The following is an 18,192-nucleotide window of genomic DNA, read 5'->3' as shown; positions in this document are numbered from 1 at the left end:
TCATTTGCATCACCCTCCATGCTCTTTAGCACCACCCAGACAGCAAGGAACAAACGCGTGTCTATTTTTTGTGTGGATTACAGCTCAGCATTCAACACAGTCATCCAAAACACGACTGTTTGGTCTGCACACAATCTGCAACACACATTTTTCATTTATTATTCTATTGTAAGACTTTCTCAGACAAATGTAATATTTTGTAAGAGTACTAACACTCACACAAAGCGTTGCTCCATCCCATTTTAACGTCATTTAAGCTTACCTGATTGAAACTGTGTGCGAACCTGTTTCTGTGAGTGAGTAAGTGTGTTCCTTTCGAGGTAGTGGACACAATTTTATTTTATTTTATTAGTCGATGACGATAAAGGAATTCTGAATTCTAAATTTCGAAGACGAGATAACAAACTGTGTCATGGTGACGCTGTGTTGTCATCATGTAATTACAACAAATAGCCACCAGGGGTCTGTAGAACTCAGTCACTGACTTCTGCGCAACAGGAATGAAAGGGATAAAAATATTTCTTCTTTACAGTCCTGAAGTGAATTCAAATTAGGAGGTCACATACAACTACAACAACAACACCACCAACAACAACAACAACAACAACAACAACAATGATGATGATGATGCATTTTTACTGAATAAGTCTTTGGTGTCTTTTTCATAGCTCTTTCACATATTTTATCTATATGTGTGTGGACTCTATGTTTAAACATAATTATGTGCATTATATTTCATTTTGCAAACTTGCTAAATCTTTTTTTGAAAATGATTTTTGGTATTTAATTTTATTATTATACGTATATATATTAGAATGTGAACAATCGGCTAACAAGGTCACTTCTCATCTCACTGTGAGTTCAACTGTGATTATGGGACCGTTTACCGGATCTCGTGGCTTAAAGCAGAGTCTGTTTGCTTTGGTGCAAACACGTCACTCACAGGTCACTTTAAAAACCAGCTCCTCTTATTGCAAGAAAGATGTTTTTTAAAATGAAAGGCCCAGTATCTATTATTGTCAGTGAATGTGCAGTTTCAGCAAAATAAAATAAAATAAGCAATCAAATTCGACGGTTTACGCTTTCTTTGCTTTATCTTTAGATTTTTTTTATTTCTCTTAACTATATTTAGCATAAGTAGTAAAATCTGTTGTCCAGTCTAAATGTGTGCCCTCAAAACACACTGTTTAAAGAGTAAGGAAGGAATGACTGTCCTTTAAATGTAATTCCCAGTAGGATTAAGTTCACCTTTAAGGTGATGGTATTAAGAATTGTTGGAGACACGTGATTAAAATCCGGTGAAGTGCTGTGGGGCTGTGGGAGTGTGAGCCTCTGAGCGGCAGACGGAGAAGAGCAGCGTTCGTGGCAGGTAAGATCACGCTGTGTGCATTTACAAGTCAGATGCGGTGTCCTGCTGCACAGGAGGGAGATTTTTTTTTCTCTGTGAGCTTTGACTAAAAACAGCCTTTCCGCGAACAGACTTGTGCTCATATTTTGAATGGCGACGCCTAATGAAGCAGTTTGACACATTATCACGGGATATCTTTGGTCACACCTGTGGGAGAATCGTCCAGCATTTGGTGTGGGAGCAGGCACGCTGACAACCTGTGGATTCCAGCAGCGAGACAAACGCGTCCAGAGTGCTTGCAGCTGATCTGCTGTGTGCCGTGCACGCTGGGTAATTGTGGGAATTTGTGATCCGGTGATAAAGAATCGTCTGAAGGTATTTGCAGATAATGACCTTGTGACGTTGATTAACATGAGCTAATAATCATTTTCAAGAAAAAATTACATTTTTTGTTCGATTAATTGGTGACTGTAAATTGGCTATGCACACGCGAAGTGCTTGAAGTGTATAGAATAAAACACTGCATGAATTTATAGTTTTTGTGAAAATGTGGCTTGTACGACCAGAAAAAAGGCGCTGTGTAAATGCATGTGCATCACAGTTGCAGCAAACTCTGCTCTTTGCGTCTTTTGTTAAGAAATGTGGAAGGAGCGAAAGAACCGCTTCAGGAAACAGCCTTCAGCTGCCGGGAAATGGATGTCATTTATCCATCTCTCTTTTTGTGAACCCTATAGTAGCACCGATATGCACCAGTATAGTCTAATGTTCCACTGGAACTCTACTGGAGGGGCGAAAAATCATTCTGGAGAAAAATGATTCCCTCAGCTGATGTTTTGATGATGCTAAGTCTGAAGCTTTGTCCACATATCAAGGGAATTGCTTGCTGTGTGTGGATTTTTTTGAAGGGGATGCTGGTTGCTGTGGTGGACGTTGTAGGCACTTCTGCACAGATGATCATCTTGCATATTTCCCACTCAGTCTTCTGCTCTTAACTTGGTCCCCACCGCAGTTATTTCACCTGTGATCTCTTTAAGTCACTTTCATGCTCTGTCTTTTCTGCATAACCTCTAGTCTCATCCTGTATGTGCACCGCTTAACAGTAAACAGCAACATTAGAATCACATCTTACTCAATCAGCCATTTGTGTAGGCCTAGTGTGCATGTAGATCCTGTCATCATGGAAGAGAACACTTAAAAGTGCTCATAATGGCACAACAGAGCTACTGGTTTGCCTCACTGTTGGTTTAAGGGTTTTCCTTTAATGTACAGTTAAAATGTTATAAAATGAGTGTTTGTCTCAACCCCAAAAATCCAGTATCGATCGGTCTGACTCCGCTTTTTAATTTCTGGTACAGCAGGTAGAGTTGGGCTGTCTTTTCTTTGCCCTGTTTTAGTCATAACACAAAGCACAGCAGCTTGCTTCAATTCTGTGCTGAACCTTCAGCTCCAGAGCAAATAATCACATTGCTCAGACTTCCAAACAAATGCTGTAAGTTGTACGCACACATTTTTTTTTCAGTTTTCTTGTGGGAGTCAGAGGGTGTAAGAAAAGGGAAAAAAATCTTAATGGAATGGTGTGCAACCTCTTTGCTGGTTGCCTAGCAACTTCATTCAGTGCATTCACATGCACTTTAGGTTCACACTGCATGAGAAACTGGGTTACTGTAATTGGAGCATGGAGTTAGAGGTACCTTATTTTCTGGGTGTCTGCTTCTGGTGCCTGAAAAGTCATCTTCAGTAGTGACAGATGATTGTATTCCTAAATAATTCCAACCTTACAGTCTGAATAACTTTTGATTCCGTCAATGTTTAACTTTTTCTAACTGAATACATAAATGAATAAATTAGGCATGGTAGGGAGTCTGGCTTTATTTGACTTCTACTTAGACAGCTTGCTATTGAAGGCTTCAGCTTTGGGTTCTGCACCAGTATCTGCTCAGGCTGCATAGCAGGTCCAAAGGGCTTTGTTAGTAACCACAAGTAATGACAAGAATGTAGACAACTTCTCTGCATGGTGCCAAGTTTGCTCATTACTGTCATCAGTGTGCTGCTAAAACAGCACATCTCTCATTCTCTAGTTGATTTTCAGTATTTGGCACTTGTCAGCCGACGGTGCAGCATATGTGTCATCCACCTATAGGAGGGTATTCCTTGCCTGAGAAAGCATACAGACTAAAAGTTGCACAGGTTGGGAACGTCGGCTGGTGGCTCTTGGCTTCCTTTGCTCTTTGAATTACGCTGTCAGCAGGCTGGCGTGCTGTCGATGATATGCACAGCAGCAGGGTCTTTCAAGTGTTAAATCACAGTCTCATCCGTCAGATTCAGCTTCCTGTAGCTGATGCTTGATTAGTCACTGACTTGAAATGAAGAACAGCGTGCACGCTCATCAACATCGTCACCACGCCGAGTTTATCTCAGAGAAAAATTTGCATTCTTTGTCCGAATTCTTCAAAGATCTTCATGAGAACCAGACTCGTCTTTTTACTGCCTTTTCGTGATACTATACACTTTTTTGTCCAATCAGAAGAACTTAAAGTATGTATTGGCAGTTTGCATGTAGAAGCTTTTTTTTTTCTTCTCTTCATTGTCTCATATGTGAAAAATGGATATGTGTGACATGTGCTTGGTATCATATAGGCTCAAAAACCCAACCATTCAGCTTTTCAGTGTTTGCCTCACAGCAGGAAAAAATGTGGAATGTTGTGGGACGGCTTTTAAAAACAGCAGATAACATAATCATACATACAGGAGCTCTCAAAAGGTGCTTTTAATTGCACAGAAAATAAAGAGGTTAGTGTTCCTCCAGCATATTTTTTTTTCTCCCGGTTTGTCCATCATGATTGGCTACCACAAAATAGAAACTAAAAACTTGATTTGCTGATCCTCTTTTTTGTTTGTTTTAAATGTAGGGTGTAACGCTGGTCCAGGAAATGCCAGAGTGTGTTTGACCGAAGAAGATGCCGCCCCTCTTTAATGAAAGTACAGGTAGGAGAAGTGAGCTCCTAAACGTGTAATAATTCAGAAAGGTTCAGAGGACTCTGTTTGATTTGTTTATGTTTTCCAGTTTGCATGCGCCCTCATCACACTTTAATTAAAAACTAGGTTTTAATCAGCAAAGTGGAAGTCAGAAAGAGAATAGTCAAATTAGCGGTGTTATGATTGGTGTTACTGCTGAAACGCTTCCCATAAATAACAGAAAACAAAGGATATGTCATTATATTTTCTCAGTGAGTGAGCTGTTTTGCTCTAGATCAGCAGTCAAAATATCAAACACATTCGCTTTATAATGATATAAGGAGGATAAAATGTTTGGCACTTTCGCCTAGTAAATGATTTATGACTAATTAATTAACTCAAAGTGAATCAGAACAAAAGAAAGTGAAATTCGAGGCTCGTGTTTTGATGCCAGCAACACAACTTACCTTCTTGACACAAAACTTTAGTGCTGTAGTCTGGCAGATACCTTTCCTACAGCTGACGGAGTGTCCTGCGATTGAACCTTGACCCCAGGTAACTCCTCCCACCTGTCAGCTGTAGAGTGGCTTATGATCACATGAGTCCTCCCCCTCACCACTCCTCTACCTTGATCACCCGTGCATGCCCGGACATGCTGTGAAACACTGAGAGAGGGTGGAGACAAAAAAAAACAAAACAAGAAAAACCGGAAGGCATGAGAGAGAGCGAGAGAGATATGGGGGGGGGGTTGAGGGAAGGCAAAGATCGTGGGTGTGGGAAAGGGGAAAAAAATGTCATGCTACAGCTGCAGTTTTGGGTCGATTCTCAAAAAAGAAGCAGGACAGAAAGTGAGAGAAGAGGGGAAACTGTGGCTGTAATTGGAGCACACGGAGGGCGACTCAGACAGGGGAGGGGGTGAGATACATGCTGTCATTGACTCATTCCTCATTTCCTTCTCCCTCTTTCTTGATATCTGACAGAGCAGCTCCATGATCCCCCACGAGAAGCATGGTGAACTGTAGCATTTCAGACTCGGCGACACAAAGATCAAGACGTTGAGAGAGAATGAAGAGGTGCACCTTTCCTGACTTAACCTTTTTCTGACTTTTTTTTTTTTTTTTTTTTGTCAGCCTTACACCTTGGGACCTACGGGAGAAAGACAACTAGCGATAATAATCGCCTGATGCAACACTTTCAGAAACTGACAAGCTAAAGAAATATCCAGTTATTGCCTAGAGCTGTCACACACACACCGGCTGCAGCTGTACCACAAAGAGGAGTGGAGTTAGTCACCGAGTATGGGATGTGACATTCACAGTGCTAAGTTGTCCCCTGGATGTCAGAACCCCAGGAACAAATGAGCAGCAGTGGATTTGGCAGCAGCTCCAGCTTGCTTCGGGGCCGGCGTTTTTATTGCCGGGAATGGGCCCTGGACAAGCTGCGTCGCTGCCTGGACGCCCGCTCGGGGCCCGGGCAAGCTCCCGGGATCCTGGTAACGGGGGGACCTGGTGCCGGGAAGACAGCTCTGTGCACCGAGGTGGTGTCCCCCACCTCAAAGGCAGGGCTGGCAGTTGGGTTGGCACAGCGTTGCCTTGCGGCCCACTTCTGCCAGAGGGAGGAACAGACGAGTATAGTGCTGTGGAGGTTTGTCCTGGGCTTGGTGGAACAGCTGAGGGCCTCTCCTCTCCTCTCTCCAGGGTACGAAGAGCTCCTTAACAGCCCATCGGTATCCTCTGCCCTGGAGCCTCTCATGTGTCAAAGAGACCCTAATGAGACCTTCAAGAGGTTTGTACCATGTTTATTTTGTTTGGGTTTTTTTTTTTCTTTGTTTTGGTGTCCTACAAAAAGTCAGCGCTTCCATCTTTTGAGATCAGTTTTGTTGAAACACATCAGTGGGAAATTTCCCACTTCTTCTAAATGAAAGGGAAAAGAAAGTTGCCTGAAACAAATCCAGGTGCTCAGCGTGTATGTGCACGTTCAAGGGTATGGCTCATGCCCAGCTCATCACAGCAGAATTTATGTGGGGGTCTGTAAATCATGACGCTAATGATGAAAGCCGGAGCAAAGTTCCGACTTCGTGCGTGGGAAAAGCAGTTTATCAGATTCCAAAATCAATGAAAACAGGCCGACGGAGTCCTGGCACTGCAGCTCGGTGCTGTTGTATAAGTGGCCTGTTTGAGTATTTAGTTTTAAATGTAGCTGTTAACAGATCGTGTATTTACAATGACGTTATCTGTTTACTGTCAACCTGCTGATGACCCATTTTGTGTTTTGTTAACATGATGATCTTAACTTTATGCAACACAGAAGCTATGAAATTCAATCCGTGACCATCCGGTTATTTGACAGCATCTAGGATTAGGGCTGTTATTGTTTGAATCCAGTTCCATGCATTGAAATCTATATAACTTTTTTGGTTTTGTGGCAGAAAGTCTGAAATTTTATTCATTTTATTGCATGAAAGATTAAAGTAGTAAGCTAAACTTCATTTCCAACACTTGCTGAGTTGCCAGAGTTGGTATGAGCTCCTGTAATTGGGGGAAGGACTAGCAGAGTTAGTTGTGGACATCTCACAAAGCCACCTTACCTTCGACCTTTTTACTTGGATGGACTCGGCTTGGGTTTGAATTCACGGGTTTCCAGTGTTAACACATTTTGCGAAGCTCCCTTTTCATTGTTTGCAGTTCGGTGAAGCTGAAGTTTTTCCCACATCTCCACTTAAGATCACTGAGCTCAAAAACAGTAGTGCTGTCTGGTCTGCCTTCTGAGAGAGGACCACCCTAAATACCATGATCCAGTAGATAAAAAGTGAGCTGAATAAAGGCTGCTGTCATGAAGTAATGTGCATGTAAAGAGTGAAGCTGCCTCACTCTCAAAACAAAAACAGAGTAAAGCACGAGCAGCTGTTCATGTTGTGGGAAAATGCTCCAGCAGAGCTTAAAGGTTATCTTTGTTTTTGTCTAAATAAAGGTGGCTTTCTGCAGGTGTTTAGACTCTCAGCAGGCAGTTAACTGCCTCACAGTCTGTACATGTAAAAGCTGCAGTGAGCGGCAAACAGAAGCCGGGACAGTCGCAGGAAAAGTGTGCAGCAGCCATTCTTCCTCGTCTTATATTTATGTCTCCCCCTCATAATGCCGCCCATTCACAACACACAATGGGGCCTCCAGTGAATGAACGCTGCAGTGTTATTTACAACATAACATCCTTTCAGAGACTGAGGGGGACAAAGAGGTGAAAAAATGCCTCCGGCTCCCCGGTGACCGTCTCGGCACCGGTCAGCGAGGTCACTCTCCTCTCTGAGACTTTGACACGTTGCCGGTGTGTTTGCTTTGCGGTGAGTCGGAGCGCTTCTGCACTCCTCCTCTGTTTGCTCTCCTCTGGTGTGAAGTGCTGAGCTGAATTGCACATTCCCCTCAGACTGGCTCGCAGCCAGCAGCTGTTTGTGTTGGGGGGGCTCTTTTGAGAGAAGGTGGCTGCGGGTGAAGCTCCACTGTGTCAGGACACCCATGGACAAATTGAAGAAACGTGGATTTGAATTGGCAGTGAAAGAGAAGGAAAATAAGCCTGTGTGTAGTGCAGTGCTCCCTCTGTCTGGGTCTGTTCGCTAAACTGGTGTCTTATATTGATTTTAATCCGAGCCATAGAAACAACTGTTCAATACTGGGTCGTGCCCTTTTTGGTGTTCGCGCTAACCTAAGTGCCAAGCTGGGAAAATGTATCATTTCAGACACACGAGCTGACTGTTCACCCAGTCACTGCCTCACTGGACACTTGTGGCTATGCTAGCTTCTTGGGAGACACATAATCTGATGACAAAGTGCTACAAACTGCCGCTGGACTTCCCATGACAGCAGTAATGACAGTCAACAGCAGGACAAATGGGCGGCTTGTAGTGAAGCTCTTTCTAAGTAAGCTCAGTAATAGGTAGTGAATTGTGTTGAACATCTTTCATATCAGTTCGAGTAAAGCCACCATACTTTAAAGTGCACATAGCATTGGCTGCAATGTCCTGTGTGTGTGTAAGAAAATATATTAAAAGTATACAATACAAATACAGTTGTCTCTACAGGATTTATCCAACTAGATCACCCATGTTAAATGACTGTGTCACCTGAATGAAAGAATTACCCTTCCTCCTCCTCACATCAGAGTGTTAGCCCGCTGAGGGAGTGTTGTTTTAATCAGATAACTAAAAGCGCGCAGTGCTATGATAAGCTTGTCATAACCTCGCTGAAATCATCACTCAGAGCAGGATGTCGCTCTTCTTTTTACTGCGTAATATACTTGATAATAAAGGTCGAGTCTATTATCTGGTTAGCTAAGTCTTGAAATATTAGTGACCTCAAGACATTGCAAAAGACCTTTTGTAAGCAGCTTTGATGATTCATCAAATAAAGCCACAATCTCACAAAACTACCAGTGGCCGCTCCCAGCCTATCAAATCTGAGGATTTGCTTCCTTTTATTAATTCAAACCCTACTCACGAAAAGCTATTTAATTTCAAAATAACAGATACATTAACTGATCATATAAACTTGGGAACTGTTTGGGGTGGTGCCATTTGTTTCAGAACATGCATATAATCCTGTTTGTTTTAGTGTCTCATCCATGCATGAGATAACTATTAGGCCTAAAGTATAATCGTTATAGAGATGACTAATTTTTTTTATATATATTTAAAGTGGTGAAACTTCTCCTCCCACTCCTTATTATGTACATATGAATCCAGAGCTGATTAATCCTTGACCCCTGAGTGTAAGCAGTTAGTGACCCAGCTTACTTTAGATTGTTTAAGTCTGAGTGAAACTCTTTTGAGGTAGTTTTTTTTTTTTTTTTTTTTTTAAATATAATGTTGAATATGTGACATTATTTTGAGATTAAAGTTTCTCTCCTCTTGACTTTTTACTTCTAAAACAAACAAAAAGACAACAACTGTTAAATCCATTAGATGAAAACCTGTTTGGCCTCTAATGGTACCTGGACCTTGTGGTCATTTTTAAACACAGACATTAACACTAATGACAGCTCACATGCAAACCCACACCCTGTGTTTGTTGCAGGATAAGGCATTTTTGCCAGCTGTAAAGCTCTTCTGAAAACTAGCGCTGTGCAATACTACACATCGTGGCATCGATTGGATACCAAGTAATTCCAAGTAGTGTTGTCGATAATAGCGCTGATGCTTTAAATTTATAAAGCCAACTTATGTATGTATAAGGCCATCTGCTGCGACCCCAACCGGTCGCAGCAGATGGCCGCCCCTCCCTGAGCCTGGTTCTGCCGGAGGTTTCTTCCTGTTAAAAGGGAGTTTTTCCTTCCCACTGTCGCCAAAGTGCTTGCTCATAGGGGGTCATATGATTGTTGGGTTTTTCTCTGTATCTATGAAGCGCCTTGAGGCGACTTTTGTTGTGATTTGGCGCTATATAAATAAAATTGAATTGAATAATCATATATTTGCAAATTCTGAACAAATTTTATAACGACTAAATCACCGGACTACATGCTGAACTTGGATGGAAACAAAGTATTGATCCTCTTGTGCTAGTATCAATCTGATACCAATACCAGTACTGGCATTGATTCGATACTGGTATTGTACTATCGATATTTGGAAATTTGAATGATCCCTCTAGGGGTGTTACTTTTTTCTCAGGTGAGAAGTTTTGCTATAATACTGCTGCTGACCTGCACCCATGACACGGAAGTGCAGCTTCTCCAAATGTTTTTTTCTTTTTTCTCCTGCACCACTATGATTGGACATCAGGGTCAAGAAGTTCAGTGGTGTCTTTGCCGTGCATCCATAATAATAATAATAATAATAATAATGTGAAAAGAATTGCCAGTTTGATAGCGTGTGTGTGAGAGAGAGACCAGGGTGGAGCTGTAAATTCACATGTTCCATTAACCTGAGTCACCATCAGATCACAGCAGGGTGTGGGTGCTGACCGCAGTGATTAAAAGGCAGTGACGCCGCTATTTTAGCTTTAGCCAAGTTTGTAATTGTTTTATGGTTTTGCAGCTTGTTCCGGTGTTTAATGAAAGTGTGGGGTGTGGGGCTAAATTGCTGTTTAGTTCTCTTGATTACAGTTTGATATCTGTGTTAACAGGTTAACATGAGAGTCGGCTTTAATTTTACTGCAGAAGCATCTGATAGCAGTTGTCCTGGTTGACTCTTGTTTACCCACTTGTAGTTTGGATTTGACCTAAATTACTGTGAAAGTGTAAATGGAATTGCTTAGTTTGCCTGACATTTGCTTACTTTTTTTATTGAGTTCTTTTTCAATGGCTGAATGAAACTGATTATGACTCCAGTATTACTGAAGATTCAACATATGGAAAACAATGAAAAAACTTCCATAAAATACAGTAAAAAATTAAACTCCACACTTTAAATAAAGATGCCTGAAGTCGCAGCAAAGTCTGACTGTCACTCCCAGTGACTCACACTGACAATGTGCGAAAGATCTAATCTGCTTTGTTGGCACAAACGAGTGTTCGCAATGTTACTTTTCTTTTTCAACTCTATTATCAACCCACGAATCCTGCTGTTATTACATTGTCTTAAGTGTAATGTCTTGCACTGTGTGTCTGCCTCTTCCTCGCATGTCCTTAGAGCAGTGTTGGAACCCCTGTCGGACCTTCCTCCTCCTGCCCAGACTCTGATGATGGTTATAGACTCTCTGGACGTAGAATATGGACCAAGGGAAGGAGTTAGGAAGAGTGGCTCCATTGCAGAGCTTTTAGCCTGCAGTCAACACCTGCTGCCCAGCTGGTTGCTGCTCGTCTGTTCGGTCCGCCGCCAAAATAAGGCCCTGTGCAAGATGTTCTCAAGTATGTACATACTTCTCTTATAAGATTATGCAATATATTACAAAATAAATAAATGCGATCAGTTACATGTGAACACAAGATGACATATGGGTTGGTTAGGGTGTGGCCATGATTGTGCAGTGAAATCACTATTTTTGTCATCTAAAAATGCACTGACAAACACTGACCAAGTAGTTTAATTGGCTGTTCACTGCAATACAGTAAACAACAAGAATTTTCAAAATTTCTATTGAGATGCTACTTCGGTCTGTGAAGGTTCTCAGTCATCCAGCTCATCGTAGAAGCTCGGAAAGAAAAGCCTCTGGACTCTTTTAAGTTGTTTGAAGATGTTTCACCTCTCATCCGAGAAGCTTCTTCAGTTCTAGGGTCAAACGGTGGAGAGTCCCAGATTTAAGACAGGTGTCGGTCACAATCAGGTGAAACGTGAAACGTCTTCAGCAACTTAAAGAAGTCCAGACGCTTTTCTTTCCAAGCTCCTTAGACCAGGTGCTACTTAGGGTGTTGCCTGAGGTGCTAAGCTAACGTGGTTTTATTTCTACACCTGCTAAGCACATTCTCCATTTTGCCACATTAAAAGTGGAACTTTATACCAAATCATCCAGGACTTAGATAAATTGTTAGCTGGAGGTCTACCATTACACTAGAACAAGCTGGCATAGAGTTTTCAAAATAAGAAGCAAAAAAAACAAAGCATCACATAAGACTGAAAAAATTTAAAACCTAAAAAAAAAACTGTAGATAGAATCCATGAGGAATATAAAAAACTTTATTGAAGATTTAAAACAAACAAACAAACAACTGTCCTATCTGTTTGTAGGTTTTCGTAAACTCTGTCTGGATGATCTGCGGAAGCCTCCAGCAGTCCGTGACGTACAGCAGTACATCCTCTGTCGTCTGGATGAAGAAGCAGCGCTTCGTCGACAGCTCACCCCTGATACCGCTGATATGCTGAATCTTCTGCACATCAAAAGTGGCGGCTGCTTTCTTTTTCTTCAGCGTGTTCTGGACGGTGTGGCAGCTTCGCTGGTGGGTCTGCGAGAGATCCGGGACATCCCCGGGACTCTCAACGGACTCTACCTTTGGCTGTGCCAGAGATTGTTCCCCCGAGGGCGCTTCATCTACGTAAGGCCTCTCCTCAATGCCCTCTTGGCTGCCCCGAGGCCCCTAACACCCCAGCAGCTATTCATGGCAGTCTGGACTCAGGACACCTTATTAAGTCTTCAGGACTTTGAGAACAATCTCGAAACCCTCTCTGCGCTCCTAATCGATGGAACCGGAGGCACCAAATTAATTTTTCATGCAAGCTTTACAGAGTGGCTGACAGATGTTAAGTACTGCACACAGAAATATCTGTGTAGCAGAACAGAAGGTCATAGCATGCTTGCATCATCTCTGACTCTACAGGGACCTAACCTTGACGTTGAGGAAACTTGCCAGCTAGCCACACACTTAATTTGCTCAGGGCACCATAAAGATAAACCTGCATTTTTGGCACTGTGGATGCTGTGGGCAGGTGTACGTGCTCTTAACCCCACCTGCAGTAAAGCACTTGCCACATCCTTAGCTCAGCTTCCTGTTTCAGTGAGTCAGGATGTTGCTCAATTGCTGATGAGAAGTGGACTAGTCTCTCGAACCTTTTTTTCTGGAGCAGACTCAAGTGATGCAATGCATAGTGTAGGTAAAGAAGGAATTGATGTGCAACAGACACTTGAAAGGGAGACGTATATAAAGGACCTGCTTGCCAGTGGCATGTCTGTAAACCAGCCTGGTTCTACAGATGGACAGACTCTGCTTGCTAGTGCAGCCCACGAGGGTTCTGCAAATTTAGCTAAACTTCTCCTTTCACATGGCTCTGATCCACTGATCAGTGATCATCAGGGTCAGACGCCACTGACTTTAGCCTCCAGGCAGGGTCACGTCAAAGTGTTGTCTGAACTCCTGGAATGGGCCAAGAGCCAGGACCAAAAAACTGCAGTACAGATGATGGAGCATGTTGACAATGAAGGATGGACAGCGTTGCGCTCTGCAGCTTGGGGTGGACACGCTGAGGCTGTCCATCTACTGCTGGATGCAGGAGCAGATGTAGATGGATGTGACAGCGAGGGCCGAACTGCTCTCAGAGCTGCTGCATGGGGCGGTCATGATGAAATTGTTCTCACACTACTGGACTATGGGGCTCAAGTTGACAAAGCTGATAGCAAGGACCGCACGCCACTTATCGCAGCTGCCTATATGGGACATCATGAAGCAGTGGCAATATTGTTGGACCACAATGCACGTGTTGATTTGGCTGATGGAGATGGACGCACTGCTCTGTCAGTTGCAGCTGTCTGTGTCCCTACAGCAGCAGGGGTCAAAGGTTTTGGAGAGGTAGCAAGTCTGTTACTGGAGCGTGGAGCAGATCCAGGGCACAGAGACCATGATGGAATGACACCGCTTCTTCTTGCATCCTATGAGGGCCATGAAGATGTAGTCGAGCTTTTGTTAGAAGCTGGTGCTGACGTAGATGAAACTGCTGGACCTGACGGCAGTGTGCCTGCTGCTGCTGCTGTTACTCCCCTCCTGGCAGCAGCAGCAATGGGACACATGAAGACCGTGTCACGGCTGCTTTTCTGGGGAGCGGCTGTGGATGCCATTGATTGTGAAGGCAGGACGGCACTATGTCTAGCAGCAGCCAGAGGGAGCGTAGAGGTTGTTCGTACATTGCTGGACCGAGGCCTGGATGAGAACCATAAAGATGATCTTGGCTGGACTCCATTGCACACTGCTGCGTGTGAAGGACATCGTGCAGTTTGTGCCATTTTGACAGAAGAAGGCAGCATGGCACGAGTTGGAGAGATGGACATCGAGGGACGCACTCCCCTTATACTAGCTGCCCAAGAAGGCCATTGGAGCACTGCCAAACTTCTATTAGACAGACGGTCTCCCATTGACCACAGGGCCTATGATGGGCATTCTGCCTTGAGTGCTGCACTCCTGGAGGGCAATGCTGATGTTGCAGAGCTGCTTATGAAACGAGGGGCTGATACTGATGTCCGGGATGCCGAAGGGCGTCCTTTGCTCTACCTCCTAGTATTGGAGGGTCGCCTTGATATGGCTACTCTCCTAATTGAGAAAGGGGGTGTTCCTCTGGAGTCCAGAGACTCTGAGGGCCGTACAGCGCTTCATGTGGCTTCCTGGCAAGGATTTGTAGAGATTGTAGACCTACTTTTAAGACACGGGGCGAATCCCAATGCACAAGATGCAGAGGGGAGACCACCAATACATTCAGTGGCTTGGACAGGACACGCTAAAGTAGGACATCGCCTCCTAGAAGCCAGTGGCATCAATATAAACCTTGCTTGCCATCAGGGGGCAACAGCTCTGAGCATCGCTGCCCAGGAGGGACATGCTAACATCGTTGCAATGCTTCTAGAAAGAGGCTCAAATCCCAATCACATGGATAAATATGGCCGCAGTCCGGTCAAAGTGGCTGGGAAACATGGACACTATAACATTGTCAGGATGTTGGAGAGCTATGGAGCCAAGCCATATCTAGGTGTGTTGCCTAACTCTAGTACTGTATCCCCTTCAAAATCCAACATGATCTCATCTTTAGGAATCTCAGAAAGTAGTGGAGGTGAAGTAACTGCTGCAACCTCATCGTCCTCGGTTTCTTCTCCAGGATCCACTGCAGAACGATTCCACTCCATGCAGAGCTCCCAAACCTCATCGACCTGCCACTCACTGGCCACGGTGCAGACGGTGCCAGCTGACAGCCTCAGCTTTATACAGCAGATCCAACAGCACTCACTGCCCCGCAGTCGTAGCCGTAATTCCACCCTCCCTCCACCAGGGGGCTCGGGCATAGGTAGTCTCCACGGAAGCAGTAAGAGGCAACCCAAAGGCAGCCCTCCCCCTACTGTGTGCACAGTCACTGCCATGGTGCATAATTACGAACTGCCTCAGAAAGGCCTATCATCTGGACTTGAATATCATGACAAAATAAACAAACAAAGCTCAAATTTAATAAAAACAGAGAGGACTAATTACACAGGTGGCAAATGGAACTCTGTAATGGCTTCACTTGGGATAATGCCAGGACAGGACCAACCGCTAGGTGCTAAAAACCGAGAGAACGCTCCTCTCGGATACCCGTACAGGCTTCAGAACCCACTTCAAGAGGAAGCTTGGGATTCTAAACCCCAGAAGAACATTTTGTCACCGGTTTGCTACAGCTTTTCCCCCGTCCCACCCTGTAGTGCCTTGCCAGATGATGTAATGGTCACTATGACAACCACAGACCCACAGCTTAATCTCAAACGGGCCATCAAACTGCAGTTTGAGGGTCCCACCAGTGTAGCCTTACACAAGAGAGAGACGCCTCTGTGACTGGTACTCAAGTAAGTTGCCTAAGTTAGCACTGACTAGACTTTCTTCACAACCTTTTTACTGTACTGTGGCTCAGTGATGTAAATAATTCAATAATTCAACTGTCAGCAGCAAAAATGCAAACATAGTAACTGTCAAACCAAATTCATTTTAGTTCAAGGGTGTCCAGTGAGAATAAAATTGACAGGATCAAGTCTTTGATAGGTGACTTGGTTAATTAGATGGTGAGACTGTTATTTTGAAGTCCATTTATCAATCTGTGTTCTTATTTAATTCAGGATTGTAGGGGTCCTGGAGCCTATCCCAGCTGTTACTGGGCGGGAGGTCGAGCACACCCGGGACAGTTTAACAGTTGATCACTGAGCTAACAGACAGCCAGAGACAGACAGCCATTCATACCCAGATTCAAAAGAGTAAAAATTACTAATTGATCTAAAGTAATTAAGTGGAGAGAACCACACACTTACACTGCACAGCACTTATTTCCCCTTTCTTTTTTATTCAAATGCTAATGATTTTATCTTTCTTTTAGGTGGAGTGGGACATTTTATGTTCAAGGAGATGGCAGTTTTTTTTTTGGCAGTGATTCACTGGGTTCAAATGAGAGGAAATCATTCCTTGTTTCAGCATCCTTTCAGAAAACCAGAGGAAGAAGAGACTGAATGACATTAAAGCATTTGTTTCTTTTTTGTTTTACCTGTTGTGTGGGAGGAGCAGAGCACATCCTTATAGACTAAATCATGCTGATATATTTAGTGTAAAGCATGACTTGGATGTTATTTTTCTATGATAGCATACTTTTGATCGGCACTGGTCTGACAAAAATACCTTTTTACTATTTTATTTTTATTTATTTTACCCCGTAGAGCCATTATAGAGTAATGGTTGAGGTTTTTTTTTTGTTTGTTTTTAAACAGTCATGTTCAAGAGCTTTAAGCTTGTGGCCTTGACCTTTTAGGGAAGCCTTTGGTATTTGCTATAAACTGGCCTACATCCCCCATAGTTGTTCCATAGCTGTCAACCAAAAATAATTTTCAGAAAAACAAGCCTACCAGAGCCTGACCTACTGCTGGTTTATGATACAGTGCTAACCCTAAAACGCCGCCAAGTTTGCAGAATGCGACTTGGCTCACTGACAGTGTGTCTGTGAGCAGGCAGGAAGGAAAATGAAAACTGGACAATAAAAACTGAGGGTGGATGTGGGAGGGCTGTTAATTCCAAACGTGTATGTGGCCTAAAATGTTTTGTTTTTATTCATTTTTTTTCATCAATATTTAATTACATAAATTAAAATGGCAAGTGATGCTATAAAACGTTCTGTGTGGTTCTTCGTGTGTTTTATACTTTTACTGTAGCTGCATTTCAAGCACTTTTGCAGCTAAATGTCACGGATGGCTTCTGATGTGGTTGCATCGTGCAGAGATGAAAGTCTGGCTGCGGGCTGATGCTGGCCACCTGGGGTTATGAAACCAAATGATTTTGGACACACTTGAAACTGTAGAAGGGACCAGACGCAGCTCATGGCGATTCTTGACTATGTTTTTTGAGGCGTAGCATCTGAAATCTGTAGCAACTGCAATATCAAATGTTTTGGAGTTTGGAGGCCAAGTCGATGCCTTGGGCTCTTTGGTTGGTTCCCTGAGCACTTACTGATGTGTGGTAGGGTGCGTCGAGCTGCTGCTGTGTATGGTTAGCTACAGTGTTTAGGTAGGTGGTACATGAAAATGTAAGATCCACTTAAATGCCGGGAGCCAAGTTTTCCCAGCAGGCTCTAATTAACATTCATCATCACAGTTGATTTGTATTTCTGTGTATTAACCCCTTTGTAACATGACATGCACCTCTTTAGAAGTATAAATGCTGCTAGCTGTGTACTACATCGGAGGCTCTACATAGATTCAATACAGAAGCACAATTCAGGCGTGAGTCCTAACAATCGCCTCATGTTAGCTCCTTTATGATAAGAAGCTTGTGTTCACCACTTTTATTAGATGCCTATTTAATGTTCCCATCTGATTGTTTTATGAAGATTGGAGGGAAGCGCTACATGTTGTTTGGAACAAAACTTATTCCTGTCTTTCTAAAGCCAAGAACAAAATGTCACACTGTCTGAATTCTTAACTATGTCGAAAACAACCGATGCACTGTGAGAGCAGTCTTTGCAGGGCTAATTATTTTTCCCTCATCTGCATTTGTTTCCACTCTTAAGAGGATTTTGAAAAGTTATTTCTTGGTGTGAAGTGTCAGCCTTAAAAAGCGCTACGAGCAAAACGTTTATTTTAATGCAAGAGTCGACACTATCTACAAGCTGGCTGACGAAGAAAATGGAACAGCTTGAAAACATTGCGCGTTTCCATAGAGAAGCCGTACTGCTCCTGCTGCTTTACAGAGAAGCTGGAACAGTTAGCACGCTGCTTTTCCAACAAAGGCATATAAAGTCAGCACAAAAGCAAACAATGTGATTTTTTTTTCCCAGGGTGTAACATTTAGGAAAAGGATCAAATGCATATACAGGATTAAAAGCATTGTGGGTCACTAAAAACTTGTGCGCTGCATGTGAAGTATTTTAATGAAACTGTGAGGCACACGGAATAATGATTTCCAGAACCTTAAAGCTACTTGAGGGCAAAATGTAAATTATGAACGGAAGCTTGAATAACACACTAATACTGAGAATTTCTCCAAGA

General features: G+C 43.2%; 1 protein-coding gene across 6 annotated transcripts; it reads left to right on the top strand.

The window, feature by feature from the left end:
- Positions 1-1,224: 1,224 nt before the first annotated feature.
- ankrd50l (ankyrin repeat domain 50-like) lies at positions 1,225-16,818 on the top strand. Of its 6 annotated transcripts, XR_013902169.1 has the most exons (8): positions 1,225-1,369; positions 1,480-1,723; positions 4,258-4,333; positions 5,284-6,088; positions 10,917-11,134; positions 11,952-15,516; positions 15,784-15,918; positions 16,038-16,818. XR_013902169.1 is itself a non-coding variant. In XM_026145136.2 (7 exons), exons 4-6 carry the CDS (start codon positions 5,640-5,642, stop codon positions 15,503-15,505), a joined length of 4,221 nt encoding a protein of 1,406 aa, XP_026000921.2. In that variant the 5' UTR covers positions 1,226-1,369; positions 1,480-1,723; positions 4,258-4,333; positions 5,434-5,639; the 3' UTR covers positions 15,506-15,516; positions 16,038-16,818. The 6 variants fall into 6 exon arrangements, 5 of the variants coding, with proteins under 5 accessions (XP_026000921.2, XP_080146492.1, XP_026000920.2 ...); XM_026145136.2 differs by lacking the exon at positions 15,784-15,918 and having other exon boundaries at positions 1,226-1,369; positions 5,434-6,088; XM_080290366.1 differs by lacking the exon at positions 15,784-15,918 and having other exon boundaries at positions 1,226-1,369.
- Positions 16,819-18,192: the final 1,374 nt, after the last annotated feature.

The sequence above is a fragment of the Astatotilapia calliptera genome, chromosome 16, assembly GCF_964374335.1.
Source record: "Astatotilapia calliptera chromosome 16, fAstCal68.1, whole genome shotgun sequence".
In the NCBI taxonomy this organism is placed as follows: Eukaryota; Metazoa; Chordata; class Actinopteri; order Cichliformes; family Cichlidae; genus Astatotilapia; species Astatotilapia calliptera.
This window is presented reverse-complemented; position numbering and strand designations above follow the sequence as displayed.

What these genes read in the sequence shown, in the direction of transcription:
- ankrd50l (XM_026145136.2), top strand. Translation starts at nt 5,640, where the DNA reads ATGTCAGAACCCCAGGAACAAATGAGCAGCAGTGGATTTGGCAGCAGC. An exon ending in CCTAATGAGACCTTCAAGAG is followed by an intron (nt 6,089 to 10,916) that starts GTTTGTACCATG and finishes GCATGTCCTTAG; the next exon opens with AGCAGTGTTGGAACCCCTGT. An exon ending in CCTGTGCAAGATGTTCTCAA is followed by an intron (nt 11,135 to 11,951) that starts GTATGTACATAC and finishes ATCTGTTTGTAG; the next exon opens with GTTTTCGTAAACTCTGTCTG.